This window comes from Petromyzon marinus, chromosome 35, assembly GCF_048934315.1.
Source record: "Petromyzon marinus isolate PM22_M1 ecotype Great Lakes invasive population chromosome 35, UKy_Petmar_22M1.pri1.0, whole genome shotgun sequence".
Classification (NCBI taxonomy): domain Eukaryota; kingdom Metazoa; phylum Chordata; class Hyperoartia; order Petromyzontiformes; family Petromyzontidae; genus Petromyzon; species Petromyzon marinus.
The window spans coordinates 13,486,961-13,507,998 of NC_133701.1; the positions used below are offsets into that span (position 1 = coordinate 13,486,961).

General features: G+C 48.4%; 1 protein-coding gene across 2 annotated transcripts in view; it reads left to right on the top strand.

The window, feature by feature from the left end:
• Window positions 1-991: 991 nt before the first annotated feature.
• The window catches only part of TIE1 (tyrosine kinase with immunoglobulin like and EGF like domains 1), a 61,919-nt gene continuing 41,872 nt past the window's right edge, over window positions 992-21,038 (top strand). For both annotated transcript variants that reach the window (XM_032966313.2, XM_032966314.2), the window contains exons 1-4: window positions 992-1,310; window positions 2,400-2,708; window positions 4,609-4,719; window positions 19,592-19,747. In XM_032966313.2, coding sequence (XP_032822204.1) covers window positions 1,232-1,310; window positions 2,400-2,708; window positions 4,609-4,719; window positions 19,592-19,747 — 655 coding nt within the window. In that variant the 5' untranslated portion in view covers window positions 992-1,231. The remainder of the gene's footprint in view (window positions 1,311-2,399; window positions 2,709-4,608; window positions 4,720-19,591; window positions 19,748-21,038) is intronic.

The window sequence follows — 21,038 nt, forward strand, 5'->3', positions numbered from 1 at the left end:
ATAGCTCATCAGATTTCTCCAGTATAAATAAATATTCCGATTGTTTCCGCCACTGCCGTCCACAGCAGCGCAGCCATGCCACAAATCAGCCGCGTGGGGTTCCTTCTCAGCAGTGCCGTTAGTGAGCAGCAGCAGCAGTTCAATAACTCCGATTCGCACGGTTGGCTGCGTACGGTGCGAAATAAGTTCTACATACAAGCAAAGCTCTGAACCGATATTCTTAGTTCTTTCGGTAAAGTCACGTTGCAATGTTTCATCGGCATACTTGAATCAGTAATGTGAGCTGTCGTACGTTCGACACGTCACGTCGGCTTTCGCGACAGATTATTTATTATGTTTGGGTCACATCGCCGTGAGTTAAAATGAATTGTAGCACACCCTTCGGCACCTGACATCCAAATAATATCAATCTTGATGAATATCGTTACGTTAACAAACGTTGTTTCTGCTTTAGCACACAGGAGTGTTAAACAATGTCAGACGTGTATCTGCAAACACCCTCGCTGTGTGTCCAATAGATCGACTACTATACATACATAAATACGGTGAGAACACAAATAACAATAAGCAGTTATCTTTCTCTGCTTACTCGTGTTGTTATAGTCTCCACGACGTTCATTGTTCAAGCACAAGTTTCGCTTGTGTTGAACAAAAAGTTGCTGAATATTGTGCACGTGTGGGCCGATGGGACGTGCGTAAACAAAACTAATAAATAACATTATCTACGTGGACGGACTTATTATTAATATGTTGTGCTCATTCACCCCCCGACAGAGCCACGCACGCCTGGGCAGCAGCGGCAGCAGCAGCAGCTCCCTGGTGGGGCGGGAGAGGGGGCGTTGATTCAGTGGGGGGAGCGCGATCAGTGCAGAGGAAGAGAGTTGTGTTTTGATCAAATAAGTCGTGGACCGATACCCCCACCACCCCCCACCAATCCCGCATCCTGCACCGTGGCCCCCACACTCCGCCCCCCCCCCCCGGCCGGGCTGGCTGATGTCATCCGGGCTGGAGGCGCAGAGCCACCCCCTGACGATTCACTCGCGACGCAGCCACCGCAAGTGGTCACTGCGGCGCCCGGGAAGGTCTCGGGGACGGCGCCTCGCTCGATTTCACCTCGCGGCGGCGGGGCAGGGGAGGAGAATTTTGTTCGCGAGAGGAATTTGAGCGACGCTGCCGCTCCACACCGCTCGGAGACGAGACCCGCGCTCGGGGAGGAGGGACAAGAAGGAGGATGGTAGCGCTGGTGATGTGGCCCCTGCGCCTCGCCTGCTGCTGCCTGCTGTGGCTGCCCCTCAGCATGGGGGGGCCAGGTGAGAGATCGGGCAGCGAGGTGATCCATGGACTCCGTCTTCTTCTACTTCTTCTTGTGTGGGGTCAGCCGCTGCTGCTGCTGCTTGGATTGTCTCTCTCCGTTGTGCTGCTATTTCTGTCTCTCCGCTACAGTCACGTACATCGCCCTTAGAGGCACTCATTGGGTTACGTAGGGACATCCCACAGACATGCGTAAAGATGCACTTACAGACCTACAGACTCGCGTGGTCTTACGAGACATGCAGACACAAATACGTAACCAAAAACTTCGACTTAGAGACATAACACAGAGCCCCATAGAGTCATATTATCCATAGACTTGCATAGAGACCCATAGCATTTACATCTTCTTCCAAGCCAAAAGTCCCACTACCGCACGGGGTTTCTTTCCCCATGGGCTCGTGTTGTTGGGCGACTTTTGCTCGAGTCACCTACAGGGGTCCTCATCTGGCCCCACGACCTTCTCCCATCTCCAGACTCCCTCTCGTCCTCCTGTCCTGCACTGGTGGCATCACCATAGCCCTTCTCAGGCGGGTGGTCTCCACGCGAGTCCACGGGTCTCTGTGTGTGAGCCTCTCGTCGCTCGTGATGATGAGAGTGATGGTTGGCCCACCTGCTTGGGTTGGACCTGGACAAGGGCTGTGTTCGAGTGGCAGGAATCGATTTGTCCACAGATCCGCTACCAGTTTAGCACTGCGCGTTATCCCAAGCAAACTGCGCGGTTTTCATAATCGACTCACGACGACTGTGAAATGTGTCCGGGTATTGTTTTCGTAAACGTCGGCAACCCCCGTGGTGGTGGTGGTGATGATGATGGTGGCGAATGTGGTCGTGATGATGATTCTAGCGATGGTTTTATTTGGCTGCGTTACATTTCCACACGATGATACGCCACTTCGATGGGCCGTCATTTGTGGCCAAGTCGCTTCTGAGCGATATGGCTCAGTGAGCCTTACCTGGTAAAGTACACAAAATTAGTTCAGTTTGGGCTAAGCTTCTCGCAGATCCTGCCATGCGCGCGTGATACCGCTGCTGATGCCGGTGATGGTGGCGATGATGATGATGATGACGACGACGCCCGGCACCAGGCGGCGTCATGGACGTGACCCTCATCAACTTCGGTCCCACGGTGGGCGACCACAAGGAGACGGCTCTGCTGTGCGTGGCGGGCGACCGCGACGTGGACCTGCGCCTCTCGCGCGAGCTGGAGCCCGTGATGGCGGCGCGCCAGGCCCCGCGACTCGAGAGCCAGCGCGACAGCCGCCGCGTCAACACCGTGCGCCTCACGCTCTCCGCCAGGCTCAGCTGGGCGCGACTCGGCGTCTTCAGCTGCCTCGCCAGCAGCCGGCGGGGCGCCGACATGGCCGTGCTGACGACCACCAAGATCAGCGAGCGCGGTGCGGCCCCCCCCTCACTCCCCCTCCTCATCCCCCCCCCTCATCCCCCCTCACCCCCCTCCTCCTGATCGCTCCCCCTCCTCATCCCCCCCTCACCCCCCCTCACCCCCCTCCTCCTGATCGCTCCCCCCCCTCATCCCCCCTCACCCCCCTCCTCCTGATCCCTCCTCATCCCCCCCCTCACCCCCCCTCACCCCCCTCCTCCTGATCCCTCCCCCCCCTCATCCCCCCTCACCCCCCTCCTCCTGATCCCCCCCCCTCACCCCCCCCTCACCCCCCTCCTCCTGATCCCTTCCCCTCCTCATCCCCCCCCTCACCCCCCCTCACCTCCCTCACCCCCCCTCCTCATCCCCCCCCTCCTCATCCCCCCTCCTCATCCCCCCTCCTCATCCCCCCCCCTCACCCCCCCTCACCCTCCCTCACCCCCCCTCCTCATCCCTCCCCTCCTCATCCCCCCCCCTCCTGATCCCTCCTCTTACGAACCCCGGCCACCGAGTTCGATTCTCGCTCAGGGCCTAAAACACAGCGGCCGAATATTTGAACTGATCCCTGCAAGGCCGTAACTATAATATATTGGGGGGGGGGGACACACCCCCCGCCCAATATTCAAATATGCTCAAAATGTCCCCCCCAATATATAAAAATAATAATTGCGATGCTATGTAAATAAAAACAACACTTTGCTAAAGCTTGGCCACACTATCTGGACTTGTCTTCATATAAAACAATGCATCGATTTTTGGTTTATATGATTGTGGTTATGGTTGTACTTTATTAATCCCTAATCTATGCCATTACATACAATGACACAGAGCAATGTAATACAATATTCACTATTAGACATTATTGTAAAACATAAATAAAAAGTCCATTCCATGTGTTAGTGAATTTTAAAATATTTTAGGCGGGAAATTACTTTTAAAATTTAGATATTTTACTTAGTTGGGGACCCCCAGACCCCCTGGAAGATTTGGTCCCCCCCGATGTTGACTCCATGGCTACGGCCTTGGGTCCCTGGGCCTCACCTAGGTCGACTCAGCCTTAAACGAGTGTGTGGTGCGTTGTGTGAACTGAGCACTGGGGAGACGAAAGTAGCTGGGGCGTGGCGTTGGACCCCTTGCCTCGCTAACAGCACTTGCTCCGACAGTCTTTTTAAGACTATACGGGGGATCTTTGCCTTTGAGTCGGGGACACAGTGGGGAGGCGGGGCAGCTCAGCTGGTGCCACCCGTCACTCGGCCAAGCCGCGACACCCACAGCGTCTGTCCCGTGACCTGCCAGCGGCGATGCCTTCCACATGCCACAACCTGCACCTAGCCTGGCACCAGCACCATCGTGACGTCACCGCCACTGAGTGACCGATGAGAGCTGGTGTTGGGGGTAGCGAAGAGGTGGCGCGGAGGGTGGTGTGTGTCAGTGCAATGGGCAGTGATGTGGCATTTGAAGTTCGCGGTGCGAATCTGGTAGGCGGCCCCGGTAAATACTGCGGTGGTGTGGTATTAGCTCACAGCGTCCGTTAAAGACCCCGTGACGACGTCACCAAAGAAGAGGAGCAGGGCATCGTGTGACAGCGTCACAGTCCACATTTCCCAAATTTGAAAAATTCCTCACGAATGACTCGATTTGGAAACAGAGCAATACCCGTCGCCCCCCCGATTGCAAAAACTTGGCAGGACCCTCCTGCAAAAGAGGAGACTCGGTGAGGATTTCCTGAGAAAACAAGCGCAATAATGGCGTCTAATGGCATGCCTGTGTCACCGAGTGTCACCGTCATTGTGCGTCATAGCGCGTCGCATTGTGTCGCGGCCATTTGTCGCCATGAGTCACGGTGTTTCAGAGTGTTGCGTCACCGTAAGTCACCGTGTGTCACTGACCACGTGCCACCGACTGTGTCACCGCAGCCTTCTTCCTGCCGAGCCGCCCCACGGTGACGGTGAGCCGCGGGGAGACGGCCTCCATCGAGATGGTGGCCGTGACCAAACTCAACGAGGACATCATGTGGCTGAAAAACGGTGAGACCGCCCAGCGTGCTGGCACTCCTCCTCATGTGAAGCATGGTGACGATGAAGATGACCATGGTGACGATGTAGATGACCATGATGACGATGTAGATGACCATGATGATGGTGTAGATCACCATGATGACGATGTAGATGACCATGATGACGGCGTAGATGACCATGATGACAATGGAGATGACCATGATGACGATGTAGATGACCATGATGACGATGTAGATGACCATGATGACGGTGTAGATGACCATGATGACGATGTAGATGACCATGATGACGATGGAGATGACCATGATGACGGTGTAGATGACCATGATGACGATGAAGATGACCATGATGACGATGTAGATGACCATGATGATGGTGTAGATGACCATGGTGACGATGTAGATGACCATGATGACGATGTAGATGACCATGATGATGATGGAGATGACCATGATGATGGTGTAGATGACAATGATGATGATGTAGATGACCATGATGATGATGGAGATGACCATGATGATGGTGTAGATGACCATGATGATGATGTAGATGACCATGATGACGATGCAGATGACCATGATGACGGTGTAGATTACCTTGATGACGATGTAAATGACCATGATGACGGTGTAGATGACCATGATGACGGTGTAGATGACCATGATGACGGTGTAGATGCTGACGATGTAGATGACCATGATGACGGCGTAGATGACCATGATGACAATGGAGATGACCATGATGACGATGTAGATGACCATGATGACGATGTAGATGACCATGATGACGGTGTAGATGACCATGATGACGATGTAGATGACCATGATGACGATGGAGATGACCATGATGACGGTGTAGATGACCATGATGACGATGAAGATGACCATGATGACGATGTAGATGACCATGATGATGGTGTAGATGACCATGGTGACGATGTAGATGACCATGATGACGATGTAGATGACCATGATGATGATGGAGATGACCATGATGATGGTGTAGATGACAATGATGATGATGTAGATGACCATGATGATGATGGAGATGACCATGATGATGATGTAGATGACCATGATGACGATGCAGATGACCATGATGACGGTGTAGATTACCTTGATGACGATGTAAATGACCATGATGACGGTGTAGATGACCATGATGACGGTGTAGATGACCATGATGACGGTGTAGATGCTGACGATGTAGATGACCATGATGACGATGTAGATGACCATGATGACGGCATAGATGACCATGATGACGATGGAGATGACCATCATGACGATGTAGATGACCATTATGATGGTGTAGATGACCATGATGACGATGTAGATGACCATGATGACAATGGAGATGGCCATGATGACGTGGTAGATGACCTTGATGGCGATGTAGATGACCATGATGATGGTGTAGGTGACCATGATGACAATGGAGATGGCCATGAATGCGATGTAGAGGACCATGATGACGATGTATATGACCATGATGACGGTGTAGATGACCATGATGACGATGTAGATGACCATGATGACGATGTAGATGACCATGATGACGATGGAGATGGCCATGATGGCGATGTAGAGGACAATGATGACGGTGTAGATGACCATGATGACGATGTAGATGACCATGATGACGATGTAGATGACCATGATGACGATGTAGATGACCATGATGACAATGCAGATGACAATGATGACGATATAGATTACCATGATGACGATGTAGATGACCATAATTACGGTGTAGATGACCAAGATGGCGATGTAGATGACCTTGACGACGATGTAGAGGACAATGATGACGATGTAGATGACCATGATGACGATGTTGATGACCATGATAGCGATGTAGATGACCATGATGACGGTGTAGATGACCATGATGACGATGTAGATGACCATGATGACGGTGTCGATGACCATGATGACGATGTAGATGACCATGATGACGATGTAGATGGCCATGATGACGATGTAGATGACCATGATGACGATGCAGATGACCATGATGACGGTGTAGATTACCTTGATGATGATGTAAATGAACATGATGACGATGTAGATGACCATGATGACGGTGTAGATGACCGTGATGACGGTGTAGATGATGACGATGTAGATGACCATGATGACGATGTAGATGACCATGATGACGGCGTAGATGACCATGATGACGATGCAGATGACCATGATGACGATGTAGATGACCATCATGACGATGTAGATGACCATGATGACGATGGAGATGACCATGATGACGATGTAGATGACCATGATGATGGCGTAGATGACCATGATGACGATGGAGATGACCATCATGACGATGTAGATGACCATTATGACGGTGTAGATGACAATGATGACGATGTAGATGACCATGATGACAATGGAGATGGCCATGATGACGTTGTAGATGACCTTGATGGCGATGTAGATGACCATGATTACGGTGTAGGTGACCATGATGACAATGGAGATGGCCATGAATGCGATGTAGAGGACCATGATGACGATGTAGATGACCATGATGACGATGTAGATGACCATGCTGACGATGTAGATGACCATGATGACGATGCAGATGACCATGATGACGATGTAGATGACCATGATGACGATGTTGATGACCATAATGGCGATGTAGATGACCATGATGACGGTGTAGATGACCATGATGGCGATGTAGATGACCTTGATGACGATGTAGAGGACAATGATGACGATGTAGATGACCATGATGACGATGTTGATGACCATGATGACGATGTAGATGACCATGATGACGGTGTAGATGACCATGATGACGATGTAGATGACCATGATGACGATGTAGATGGCCATGATGACGATGTAGATGACCATGATGACGATGCAGATGACCATGATGACGGTGTAGATTACCTTGATGATGATGTAAATGACCATGATGACGATGTAGATGACCATGATGACGGTGTAAATGACCATGATGACGGTGTAGATGATGACGATGTAGATGACCATGATGACGATGTAGATGACCATGATGACGGCGTAGATGACCATGATGACGATGGAGATGACCATGATGACGATGTAAATGACCATCTTGACGATGTAGATGACCATGATGACGATGTAGATGACCATGATGACGTTGTAGATGACCTTGATGGCGATGTAGATGACCATGATGAAGGTGTAGGTGACCATGATGACAATGGAGATGGCCATGAATGCGATGTAGAAGACCATGATGACGGTGTAAATGACCATGATGACGGTGTAGATGATGACGATGTAGATGACCATTATGACGATGTAGATGACCATGATGACGGCGTAGATGACCATGATGACGATGGAGATGACCATGATGACGATGTAGATGACCATGATGACGATGTAGATGACGATGATGGCGATGTAGATGACCATGATGACGATGTAGATGACGATGATGGCGATGTAGATGACCATGATGGCGATGTAGATGACCATGATGACGGTGTAGATGTCCATGTTGACGGTGTAGATGACCATGATGACGGTGTAAATGACCATGATGACGGTGCAGATGACCATGATGACGGTTTGGATGACCATAATGACGGTGTAGATGATGACGATGTAGATGACCATGATGACGATGTTGATGACCATGATGACGATGTAGATGACCATGATGACGGTGTAGATGACCATGATGACGATGTAGATGACCATGATGACGATGTAGATGGCCATGATGACGATGTAGATGACCATGATGACGATGCAGATGACCATGATGACGGTGTAGATTACCTTGATGATGATGTAAATGACCATGATGACGATGTAGATGACCATGATGACGGTGTAGATGACCATGATGACGGTGTAGATGATGACAATGGAGATGGCCATGATGACGTTGTAGATGACCTTGATGGCGATGTAGATGACCATGATGACGGTGTAGGTGACCATGATGACGATGTAGATGACCATGATGACGATGTAAATGACCATGATGACGATGTAGATGACCATGATGACGATGGAGGTGGCCATGATGGCGATGTAGAAGACAATGATGACGGTGTAGATGACCATGATGACGATGTAGATGACCATGATGACGATGTGGATGACCATGATGACGATGTAGATGACCATGATGACGATGTAGATGACCATGAAGACGATGTAGATGATCATGATGACGATGTAGATGACGATGATGACGGTGTAGATGACCATGATGACGATGTAGATGAACATGATGACGATGTAGAGGACCATGATGACGATGTAGATGACCATGATGGCGATGTAGGTGACCATGATGACGGTGTAGATGACCATGATGACGATGTAGATGACCATGATGACGATGTAGATGGCCATGATGACGATGTAGATGACCATGATGACGATGCAGATGACCATGATGACGGTGTAGATTACCTTGATGATGATGTAAATGACCATGATGACGATGTAGATGACCATGATGACGGTGTAGATGACCATGATGACGGTGTAGATGATGACGATGTAGATGACCATGATGACGATGTAGATGACCGTGATGACGGCGTAGATGACCATGATGACGATGTAGATGACCATGATGACGGTGTAGATGACCATGATGACGATGTAGATGACCATGATGACAATGGAGATGGCCATGATGACGTTGTAGATGACCTTGATGGCGATGTAGATGACCATGATGACGGTGTAGGTGACCATGATGACGATGTAGATGACCATGATGACGATGTAAATGACCATGATGACGATGTAGATGACCATGATGACGATGGAGATGACCATGATGGCGATGTAGATGACCTTGATGACGATGTAGAGGACAATGATGACGATGTAGATGGCCATGATGACGATGTAGATGACCATTATGACGATGTAGATGACCATGATGACGATGTAGATGACCATGATGACGATGTAGATGATCATGATGATGATGTAGATGACCATGATGGTGGTGTAGGTGACCATGATGACGATGTAGATGACCATGATGACGGTGTAGATGACCATAATGATGGTGTAGATGACCATGATGACGATGTAAATGACGATGATGCCGATGTAGATGACCATGATGGCGATGTAGATGACCATGATGACGATGTAGATGACCATGATGACGGTGTAGATGACCATGATGACGGTGTAGATGTCCATGTTGACGGTGTAGATGACCATGATGACGATGTAAATGACCATGATGACGGTGTAGATGACCATGATGACGGTGTGGATGACCATAATGACGGTGTAGATGATGACGATGTAGATGACCATGATGACGATGTTGATGACCATGATGACGATGTAGATGACCATGATGACGGTGTAGATGACCATGATGACGATGTAGATGACCATGATGACGATGTAGATGGCCATGATGACGATGTAGATGACCATGATGACGATGCAGATGACCATGATGACGGTGTAGATTACCTTGATGATGATGTAAATGACCATGATGACGATGTAGATGACCATGATGACGGTGTAGATGACCATGATGACGGTGTAGATGATGACGATGTAGATGACCATGATGACGATGTAGATGACCGTGATGACGGCGTAGATGACCATGATGACGATGTAGATGACCATGATGACGGTGTAGATGACCATGATGACGATGTAGATGACCATGATGACAATGGAGATGACCATGATGACGATGTAAATGACCATGATGACGATGTAGATGACCATGATGACGATGGAGATGGCCATGATGGCGATGTAGAAGACAATGATGACGGTGTAGATGACCATGATGACGATGTAGATGACCATGATGGCGATGTGGATGACCATGATGACGATGTAGATGACCATGATGACGATGTAGATGACCATGAAGACGATGTAGATGATCATGATGACGATGTAGATGACGATGATGACGGTGTAGATGACCATGATGACGATGTAGATGAACATGATGACGATGTAGAGGACCATGATGACGATGTAGATGACCATGATGGCGATGTAGATGACCATGATGACGGTGTAGATGACCATGATGACGATGTAGATGACCATGATGACGATGTAGATGGCCATGATGACGATGTAGATGACCATGATGACGATGCAGATGACCATGATGACGGTGTAGATTACCTTGATGATGATGTAAATGACCATGATGACGATGTAGATGACCATGATGACGGTGTAGATGACCATGATGACGGTGTAGATGATGACGATGTAGATGACCATGATGACGATGTAGATGACCATGATGACGGCGTAGATGATCATGATGACGATGTAAATGACCATGATGACAATGGAGATGGCCATGATGACGTTGTAGATGACCTTGATGGCGATGTAGATGACCATGATGACGGTGTAGGTGACCATGATGACGATGTAGATGACTATGATGACGATGTAAATGACCATGATGACGATGTAGATGACCATGATGACGATGGAGATGGCCATGATGGCGATGTAGAAGACAATGATGACGGTGTAGATGACCATGATGACGATGTAGATGACCATGATGACGATGTGGATGACCATGATGACGATGTAGATGACCATGATGACGATGTAGATGACCATGAAGACGATGTAGATGACCATGATGACGATGTAGATGACCATGATGACACGGGAGATGGCCATGAATGCGATGTAGAGGACCATGATGACGATGTAGATGACCATGATGACGGTGTAGATGACCATGATGACAATGTAGATGACCATGATGACGATGTAGATGAACATGATGACGATGTAGATGATCATGATGACGATGTAGATGACGATGATGACGGTGTAGATGACCATGATGACGATGTAGATGAACATGATGACGATGTAGAGGACCATGATGACGATGTAGATGACCATGATGGCGATGTAGATGACCATGATGACGATGTAGATCACATGATGACTGTGTAGATGACCATGATGACGATGTAGATGTCCATGATGACGGTGTAGATGACCATGATGACGATGTAAATGACCATGATGACGGTGTAGATGAACATGATGACGATGTAGAGGACCATGATGACGATGTAGATGACCATGATGGCGATGTAGATGACCATGATGGCGATGTAGATGACCATGATGACGATGTAGATCACCATGATGACTGTGTAGATGACCATGATGACAATGTAGATGACCATGATGACGATGTAGATGAACATGATGACGGTGTAAACGACAATGATGACGGTGTAGATGACCATGATGACGATGTAGATGACCATGATGACGATGTAGATGACCATGATGACGGTGTAGATGACCATAATGACGGTGTAGATGACCATGATGACGATGTAGATGACGATGATGGCGATGTAGATGACCATGATGGCGATGTAGATGACCATGATGACGATGTAGATCACCATGATGACTGTGTAGATGACCATGATGACGGTGTAGATGACCATGATGACGGTGTAGATGATGACGATGTAGATGACCATGATTACGGCGTAGATGACCATGATGACGATGGAGATGACCATGATGACGATGTAGATGACGATGATGGCGATGTGGATGACCATGATGGCGATGTAGATGACCATGATGACGATGTAGATGACCATGATGACGATGTAGATGACCATGATGACGATGGAGATGACCATGATGACGGTGTAGATGACCATGATGATGGTGTAGATGACCATGATGACGATGTAAATGACCATGATGACGATGTAGATGACCAAGATGACGGTGTAGATGACCATGATGACGATGTAGATGACCATGATGACGATGTAGATGACCATGATGACGGTGTAGATGACCATGATGACGGTATAGATGACCATGATGGCGATGTAGATGACCTTGATGACGATGTAGAGGACAATGATGACGATGTAGATGACCATGATGACGATGTTGATGACCATGGTAACGATGTAGATGACCATGATGACGGTGTAGATGACTATGATGACGATGTAGATGACCATGATGACGATGTAGATGGCCATGATGACGATGTAGATGACCATTATGACGATGCAGATGACCATGATGACGGTGTAAACGACAATGATGACGGTGTAGATGACCATGATGACGGTGTAGATGACCATGATGACAATGTAGATGACCATGATGACGATGTAGATGACCATGATGACGATGTAGATGTTCATGATGACGATGTAGATGACCATGATGGCGGTGTAGATGACCATGATGACGATGTAGATGACCATGATGACGGTGTAGATGACCATAATGACGGTGTAGATGTCCATGATGACGATGTAGATGACGATGATGGCGATGTAGATGACCATGATGGCGATGTAGATGACCATGATGACGATGTAGATCACCATGATGACGGTGTAGATGACCATGATGACGGTGTAGATGTCCATGATGACGGTGTAGATGACCATGATGACGAGGTAAATGACCATGATGACGGTGTAGATGACCATGATGACGGTGTAGATGACCATGATGACGGTGTAGATGACCATGATGACGGTGTAGATGATGACGATGTAGATGACCATGATTACGGCGTAGATGACCATGATGACGATGGAGATGACCATGATGACGGTGTAGATGACCATGATGACGATGTAGATGACGATGATGGCGATGTAGATGACCATGATGGCGATGTAGATGACCATGATGACGATGTAGATGACCATGATGACGATGTAGATGACCATGATGACGATGGAGATGACCATGATGACGGTGTAGATGACCATGATGATGGTGTAGATGACCATGATGACGATGTAAATGACCATGATGACGATGTAGATGACCATGATGACGGTGTAGATGACCATGATGACGATGTAGATGACCATGATGACGATGTAGATGACCATGATGACGGTGTAGATGACCATGATGACGGTATAGATGACCATGATGGCGATGTAGATGACCTTGATGACGATGTAGAGGACAATGATGACGATGTAGATGACCATGATGACGATGTTGATGACCATGATAACGATGTAGATGACCATGATGACGATGTAGATGGCCATGATGACGATGTAGATGACCATGATGACGATGCAGATGACCATGATGACGCTGTAGACGACAATGATGACGGAGTAGATTACCATGATGACGATGTAGATGACCATGATGACGATGTAGATGACCATGATGACGATGTAGATGACCATGATGACGGTGTAGATGACCATAATGACGGTGTAGATGACCATGATGACGATGTAGATGACGATGATGGCGATGTAGATGACCATGATGGCGATGTAGATGACCATGATGACGGTGTAGATGACCATGATGACGGTGTAGATGACCATGATGACTATGTAGATAACAATGATGATGGTGTAGATGACCATGGTGACGGTTGAGATGACCATGATGACGATGTAGATGACCATGATGACGATGTAGATGACCATGATGACGATGTAGATGACCATGATGACGATGTAGATGACTATTATGGCAGTGTAGATGACCATGATGACGATGTATATGACCATGATGACGATGTAGATGACCATGATTACGGTGTAGATGACCATAATGACGATGTATATGACCATGATGACCATGTAGATGACCATGATGACGATGTAGATGACCATGATGACGATGTAGATGACCATGATGACGATGGAGATGACCATGATGACGGTGTAGATGACCATAATGACGATGTAGATGACCATGATGACGATGTAGATGACCATGATGACCGTGTAGATGACCATGATGACGATGTAGATGACCATGATGACGATGTAGATGACCATGATGACGGTGTAGATGACCATGATGACGGTGTAGATGACCATGATGACGATGTAGATGACCATGATGACGGTGTAGATGACCAGGATGACGATGGAGATGACCATGATGGCGATGCAGAGGACAGTGATGACGGTGTAGATGACCATGATGACGATGTAGATGACCATGATGACGATGTAGATGACCATGATGACAGTGTAGATGACCATGATGACGATGTAGATGACCATGATGACGGTGTAGATGACCATAATGACGGTGTAGATGACCATGGTGACGATGTAGATGACGATGATGGCGATGTAGATGACCATGATGGCGATGTAGATGACCATGATGACGATGTAGATGACCATGATGACGATGTAGATGACTATTATGGCAGTGTAGATGACCATGATGACGATGTATATGACCATGATGACGATGTAGATGACCATGATTACGGTGTAGATGACCATAATGACGATGTAGATGACCATGATGACCGTGTAGATGACCATGATGACGATGTAGATTACCATGATGACGATGTAGATGACCATGATGACGGTGTAGATGACCATGATGACGGTGTAGATGACCATGATGACGATGTAGATGACCATGATGACGGTGTAGATGACCAGGATGACGATGGAGATGACCATGATCGCGATGCAGAGGACAGTGATGACGGTGTAGATGACCATGATGACGATGTAGATGACCATGATGACGATGTAGATGACCATGATGACGATGTAGATGACCATGATGACAGTGTAGATGACCATGACAACGATGTAGGTGACCATGATGACGGTGTAGATGACCATAATGACGGTGTAGATGACCATGATGACGATGTAGATGACGATGATGGCGATGTAGATGACCATGATGGCGATGTAGATGACCATGATGACGATGTAGATGACCATGATGACGGTGTAGATGACCATGATGACGGTGTAGATGTCCATGATGACGGTGTAGATGACCATGATGACGATGTAGATGACCATGATGACGATGTAGATGACCATGATGACGATGTAGATGACCATTATGGTGGTGTAGATGACCATGATGACGATGTAGATGACCATGATGGCGATGTAGCTGACCATGATGACGGTGGAGATGACCATGATGACGGTGTAGATGACCATAATGACGATGTAAATGACCATGATGACGATGTAGATGACCATGATGACGATGTAGATGACCATGATGACGATGTAGATGACCATGATGACGGTGTAGATGACCATAATGACGATGTAGATGACAATGATGACGATGTAGATGACCATGATGACGATGTAGATGACCATGATGACGATGTAGATGACCATGATGACGATGTAGATGACCATTATGGTGGTGTAGATGACCATGATGACGATGTAGATGACCATGATGGCGATGTAGTTGACCATGATGACGGTGGAGATGACCATGATGACGGTGGAGATGACCATGATGACGATGTAAATGACCATGATGACGATGTAGATGACCATGATGACGATGTAGATGACCATGATGACGATGGAGATGACCATGATGACGGTGTAGATGACCATAATGACGATGTAGATGACCATGATGACGATGTAGATGACCATGATGACGTTGTAGATGACCATGATGACGATGTAGATGACCATGATGACGATGTAGATGACCATGATGCCGGTGTAGATGACCATGATGATGATGGAGATGGCCATGATGACGATGTAGATGACCATGATGACGTTGTAGATGACTATGATGACGATGTAGATGACCATGATGACGATGTAGATGACCATGATGCCGGTGTAGATGACCATGATGACGATGGAGATGGCCATGATGGCGATGTAGAGGACCATAATGACGATGTAGAGGACCATGATGACGATGTAGATGACCATGATGACGGTGTAGATGACCATGCTGACGGTGTAGATGACCATGATGACGGTGTAGATGACCATGATGACGATGTCGATGACCATGATGACGGTGTAGATGACCATGATGACGATGTAGATGACCATGATGACGGTGTAGATGACCATGATGACGGTGTAGATGACCATGATGTCGATGTAGATGACCATGATGACGATGTAAATGACCATGATGACGGTGTAGATGACCATGATGACGTTGTAGATGACCATGATGACGGTGTAGATGACCATGATGACGATGTAGATGACCATGATGACGGTGTAGATGACCATGATGACGGTGTAGATGACCATGATGACGGTGTAGATGACCATGATGTCGATGTACATGACCATGATGACGATGTAGATGACCATGATGACGATGTAGATGACCATGATGACGGTGTAGATGACCATGATGACGGTGTAGATGACCATGATGACGATGTAGATGACCATGATGACGATGTAGATGACCATAATGACGGTGTAGATGACCATGATGACGATGTAGATGACCATGATGACGATGTAGATGACCATGATGACGATGTAGATGACCATGATGACGATGTAGATGACCTTGATGACGATGTAGATGACCATGATGACGATGTAGATGACCATGGTGACGGTGTAGTTGACCATGATGACGATGTAGATGACCATGATGACGATGTAGATGACCATGATGGCGGTGTAGATGACCATGATGACGACGTAGATGACCTTGATGACGATGTAGATGACCATGATGACGACGTAGATGACCTTGATGACGATGTAGATGACCATGATGACGATGTAGATGACCATGATGACGATGTAGATGACCATGTTGGCGGTGTAGATGACCATGATGACGACGTAGATGACCTTGATGACGATGTAGATGACCATGATGACGATGTAGATGACCATGATGACGGTGTAGATGACCTTGATGACGATGTAGATGACCATGATGGCGATGTTGACCGTGATAACGATGATGATGACGATTTTACTATAGCATTTGAAAAGCAAAGGACTGAGTTTGGTAACTCTAATGAAATCAATAAGCAGACGCTACCCCTCCTTCCCGTATATTTCCGTCCACATAAAATATATATTTTTTTACACATCCCATCAGCCACATGGCCCTTCTGACTGTGTCATAATTTCAGCAGCACTCTGGTTCGATACAAGCAAAATTCTGGTCATGTCTTGACATTCAGCGTCTCATCATCAGCAGTCAAACTTGCTTGGACCAATTCTGTTGAACTGCCACTTGTTTATCGGCAAGGACCCTCTGTTAGATACGTGTCCTAGTTGGAGTCAAAACTCAATTGTAATTCACTAAACAATCATTCACATCGTTTGCGGAGAATCTAAATAAACTAAACAAACAGACAATTCCGTCTCCTCGTGCTTGTTGTGTTTGGCACCATGGATCCCATTTGTAGCTCCTAAAAAAGTGGGCTGAGAGTGAGCCTCTCGTAGAGACCTAAAGACCTCACACCAATATCTACAAACTCATATAGAGACCCACAGACTCACATAGAGACAGACCCATTGACTTACATAGAGACCCATAGACTGACATGGAGGTCCATGGTCTTACATTCACCTGTATATTCGCATAGAGATCACAGAAAACCCACGTGTGCGACGGGGAAAGACTCTATCCCAGAGAAATGGAACATGTGGAGTCCACACTTACTTTACTGCCTTCTCCTTTAAAGTGAGGGTATGGCATTTCCTCGATGTGCACGGGAAGGGAGTTTAGCTACTTTTTTTGTGCTCCATCAACCCTCACTACCTCCACAGTCCTGGTCTGCAAGGCTTGGGAATGAACGGAGTTTGTGGCTTGTGTGATTATTGGGATCTCTCCTTTTTTCCCCCCCATCGTAATGCGACCACTATTCGGAAATGTAACCACAGTGCGTGAGAGCCGTCCCTCGCCAACAGAGCCGCGTTCTCGACCAAGACGAGAGGGAAGCGTGGTGGAGGAACTGGCAGCATTTGCGATTATTAACCAGGCAGGGGGAACATCTTTTGAGTCTGCTTCGTCCGTGGGGGACAAAACATTCACGGATCTAGCATCAGTTTAAGGCACATTGTTATTGTTGCTCAATATAAAAACTAGGAAGTAAATTATCCACAATGCGACGTTGATTTAAATGTGGGAATCAGGAAAGGCTACGCCTAACCGCAGCCCGGCCCATCCAAGGATGAGGCTGGGAGAGGAGCCAGTTGGGCCTGGCACCAGGGCCCTCGGAGTTGCTGTGTCTCCCGCCTCCTCCTCTCCCACCTTCTCCTCCTCCACCCCTCCCTCCTTACCCTCCCACCCCCGGCACGGTCCCTGTCTGCAATGACAGCCGCGCGTCATCTTTGGCCCAGAGATATTTTTCATTGTCTACACAAGCCGCGTGAATCCCTCCACTTGGCCTGTTTTCAGTGTGTGCTTGTGTGTGTGGGGAGCGGTGGCGCAGTGGTTAGCACGCTGCGCAATCAACACGGCAATTTAAATTCCCGCTCGTGACCAATAACAGTGACAGAGAATATTTAAACTGGCCCTGGGATTCCCCCAGGTTGACTCAGCCTCAAATGTGTACCTGGTGTGGTGTTGGTCACCCACCTCCTCATGTGCCGTGCCAACCTTCATAGGTGCTCGCTAACAGTACTTGCCCCAACAATCTGTTAACGCAATACGGGAAGTTTTTGCCTTTACAGCGGTAACATTCGTGCCTCACAGCATGAATGAACTGGCTTTGATTCCAGGCTGTGGCACACTTCTGTGTGGAGTTGGTATGTTCTCTCACTGTTAGGCACGGGCTCTCTCCTGGTTCTCCGGTTTGAATCCTTCCTTCGTTAATAACGCACACAACGGTAATGATCATGGACCAAACATTTCGGTGTACAAGTAACTGCGTGGCTTACAAACTCCACGCAGGAAGCCCGCCCGAGTCAGGAATAAAACCCAGGCCCTACTCGTTGTGAGCGTAACCACTGGCCATGCAAGTAACTCCTATTATTAATGTGATATCAACTTATTCTGATGTTTTCTTCGCCTTATCCATTGACTTAGTGGCTGTGCCCCTCCGCCCCCTCCCCTGCCAGGCTCGTTTGACACCACGACCCCCGTGAGCGAGGTGGTGCAGGGCAAGGTGACCCTGCACATCGCGAACGCCACCCCGGCACATGCCGGCGTCTACTGCGCACGCTACGTCAGCAACAGCTGGCTCTTGGGCGCCTGCACTCGCCTCATCGTGCGCCGTGAGTCCGGCGAACTCTGCTCCGAGCCGCGTGATGAGAGGAAGAGAGAGAGGAAGAGAGAGAGGGAGAGAGAGAGGGAGAGGAAGAGAGAGAGGGAGAGAGAGAGGAAGAGAGAGAGGAAGAGAGAGAGGGAGAGAGGGAGAGGAAGAGAGAGAGGGAGAGAGAGAGAGGAAGAGAGAGAGGAAGAGAGAGAGGGAGAGAGAGAGGGAGAGAGAGAGGGAGAGACTTTGACTTTGAAATTCCTTTATTACCCAGTAGCAAATGCCCTGGGCGGTTTCGGTGAGCAATTGCGAGAGTCGCCAATAAACAAAACCAATACACAAAATCCGTGCGCGACATCGCGCTCAAGGCCGGCGACACCGACCACAGTCGAACCCCCGTCAACACAGGCGTACATATCATCGAGAGACCGTTCCGCAATAAAACTGAAGCGGGAAAAAAATCGGGGTCCAAAGTGCGAACCACGCACCGCCCACAAGACACGGGTGGTCCCAGCCACTAAACCAAAACAGGTCCGCGCGTCATCGCCCGCACAGCCAAACGACGCAGCTGATCGCCACCAATACAGGTAAATATAAAAAAACGCTTCACAACAAAAGATAAAAGATGTGGGGGGAAACCCCCCCCCCCCCCGGGTCCAGAACACAACCCACGCGCTGCACAGGGGGGGGAGTCCCCTGCCAGCACGTGTGAGTGCACACGTGCGAAAAAAAAGCCACTTCGGGGTCCGCGCTCGTCATCGCGGGCGCGACCGACTCACAAATGGAGCGAAAAAGAAGACACCCGGTCCATGCGCGTCTTCGCGCGCATGTAGTAAACAGTCAGTAGTTTGACCTGTACACCGTTTACATGCCAGCGGTGCGACCGGCAGTGCGGGACGGTAGCATGATACGGAAAACGCACACCCTCGCGCTCTAACACCCAGCCTCGTCACACCGAATGCAAGGTGTATGCATACGCGGTGGGATCCTACAGCGCTTAATCGAGGGAGGAGCATCCAAAGAGGTAGCATAAAGTGGTGAAACACCCAACGAATCGGCAATGCATCGGCTTTCCACAAGCTCTCGCGTGAGAAAACATTCTCATCTCGCAGAAGGTTTGCCCAAGCTGCGATGGACCTGCCTGGCCCTGGCATATCAGTGAGCCGAGCGGTATGTCCCGTGAAAGGGGGGCGTTAGTCTCGCCTTGCTTCGAAGAGCATCTCGCTCCCCCTGCACCTGGTCTATTAACGTTCTCAGTATGACGTGCTCCCACTGAGTGCAGCCGTACTCGTCCGGGTCCTGTATGTCCC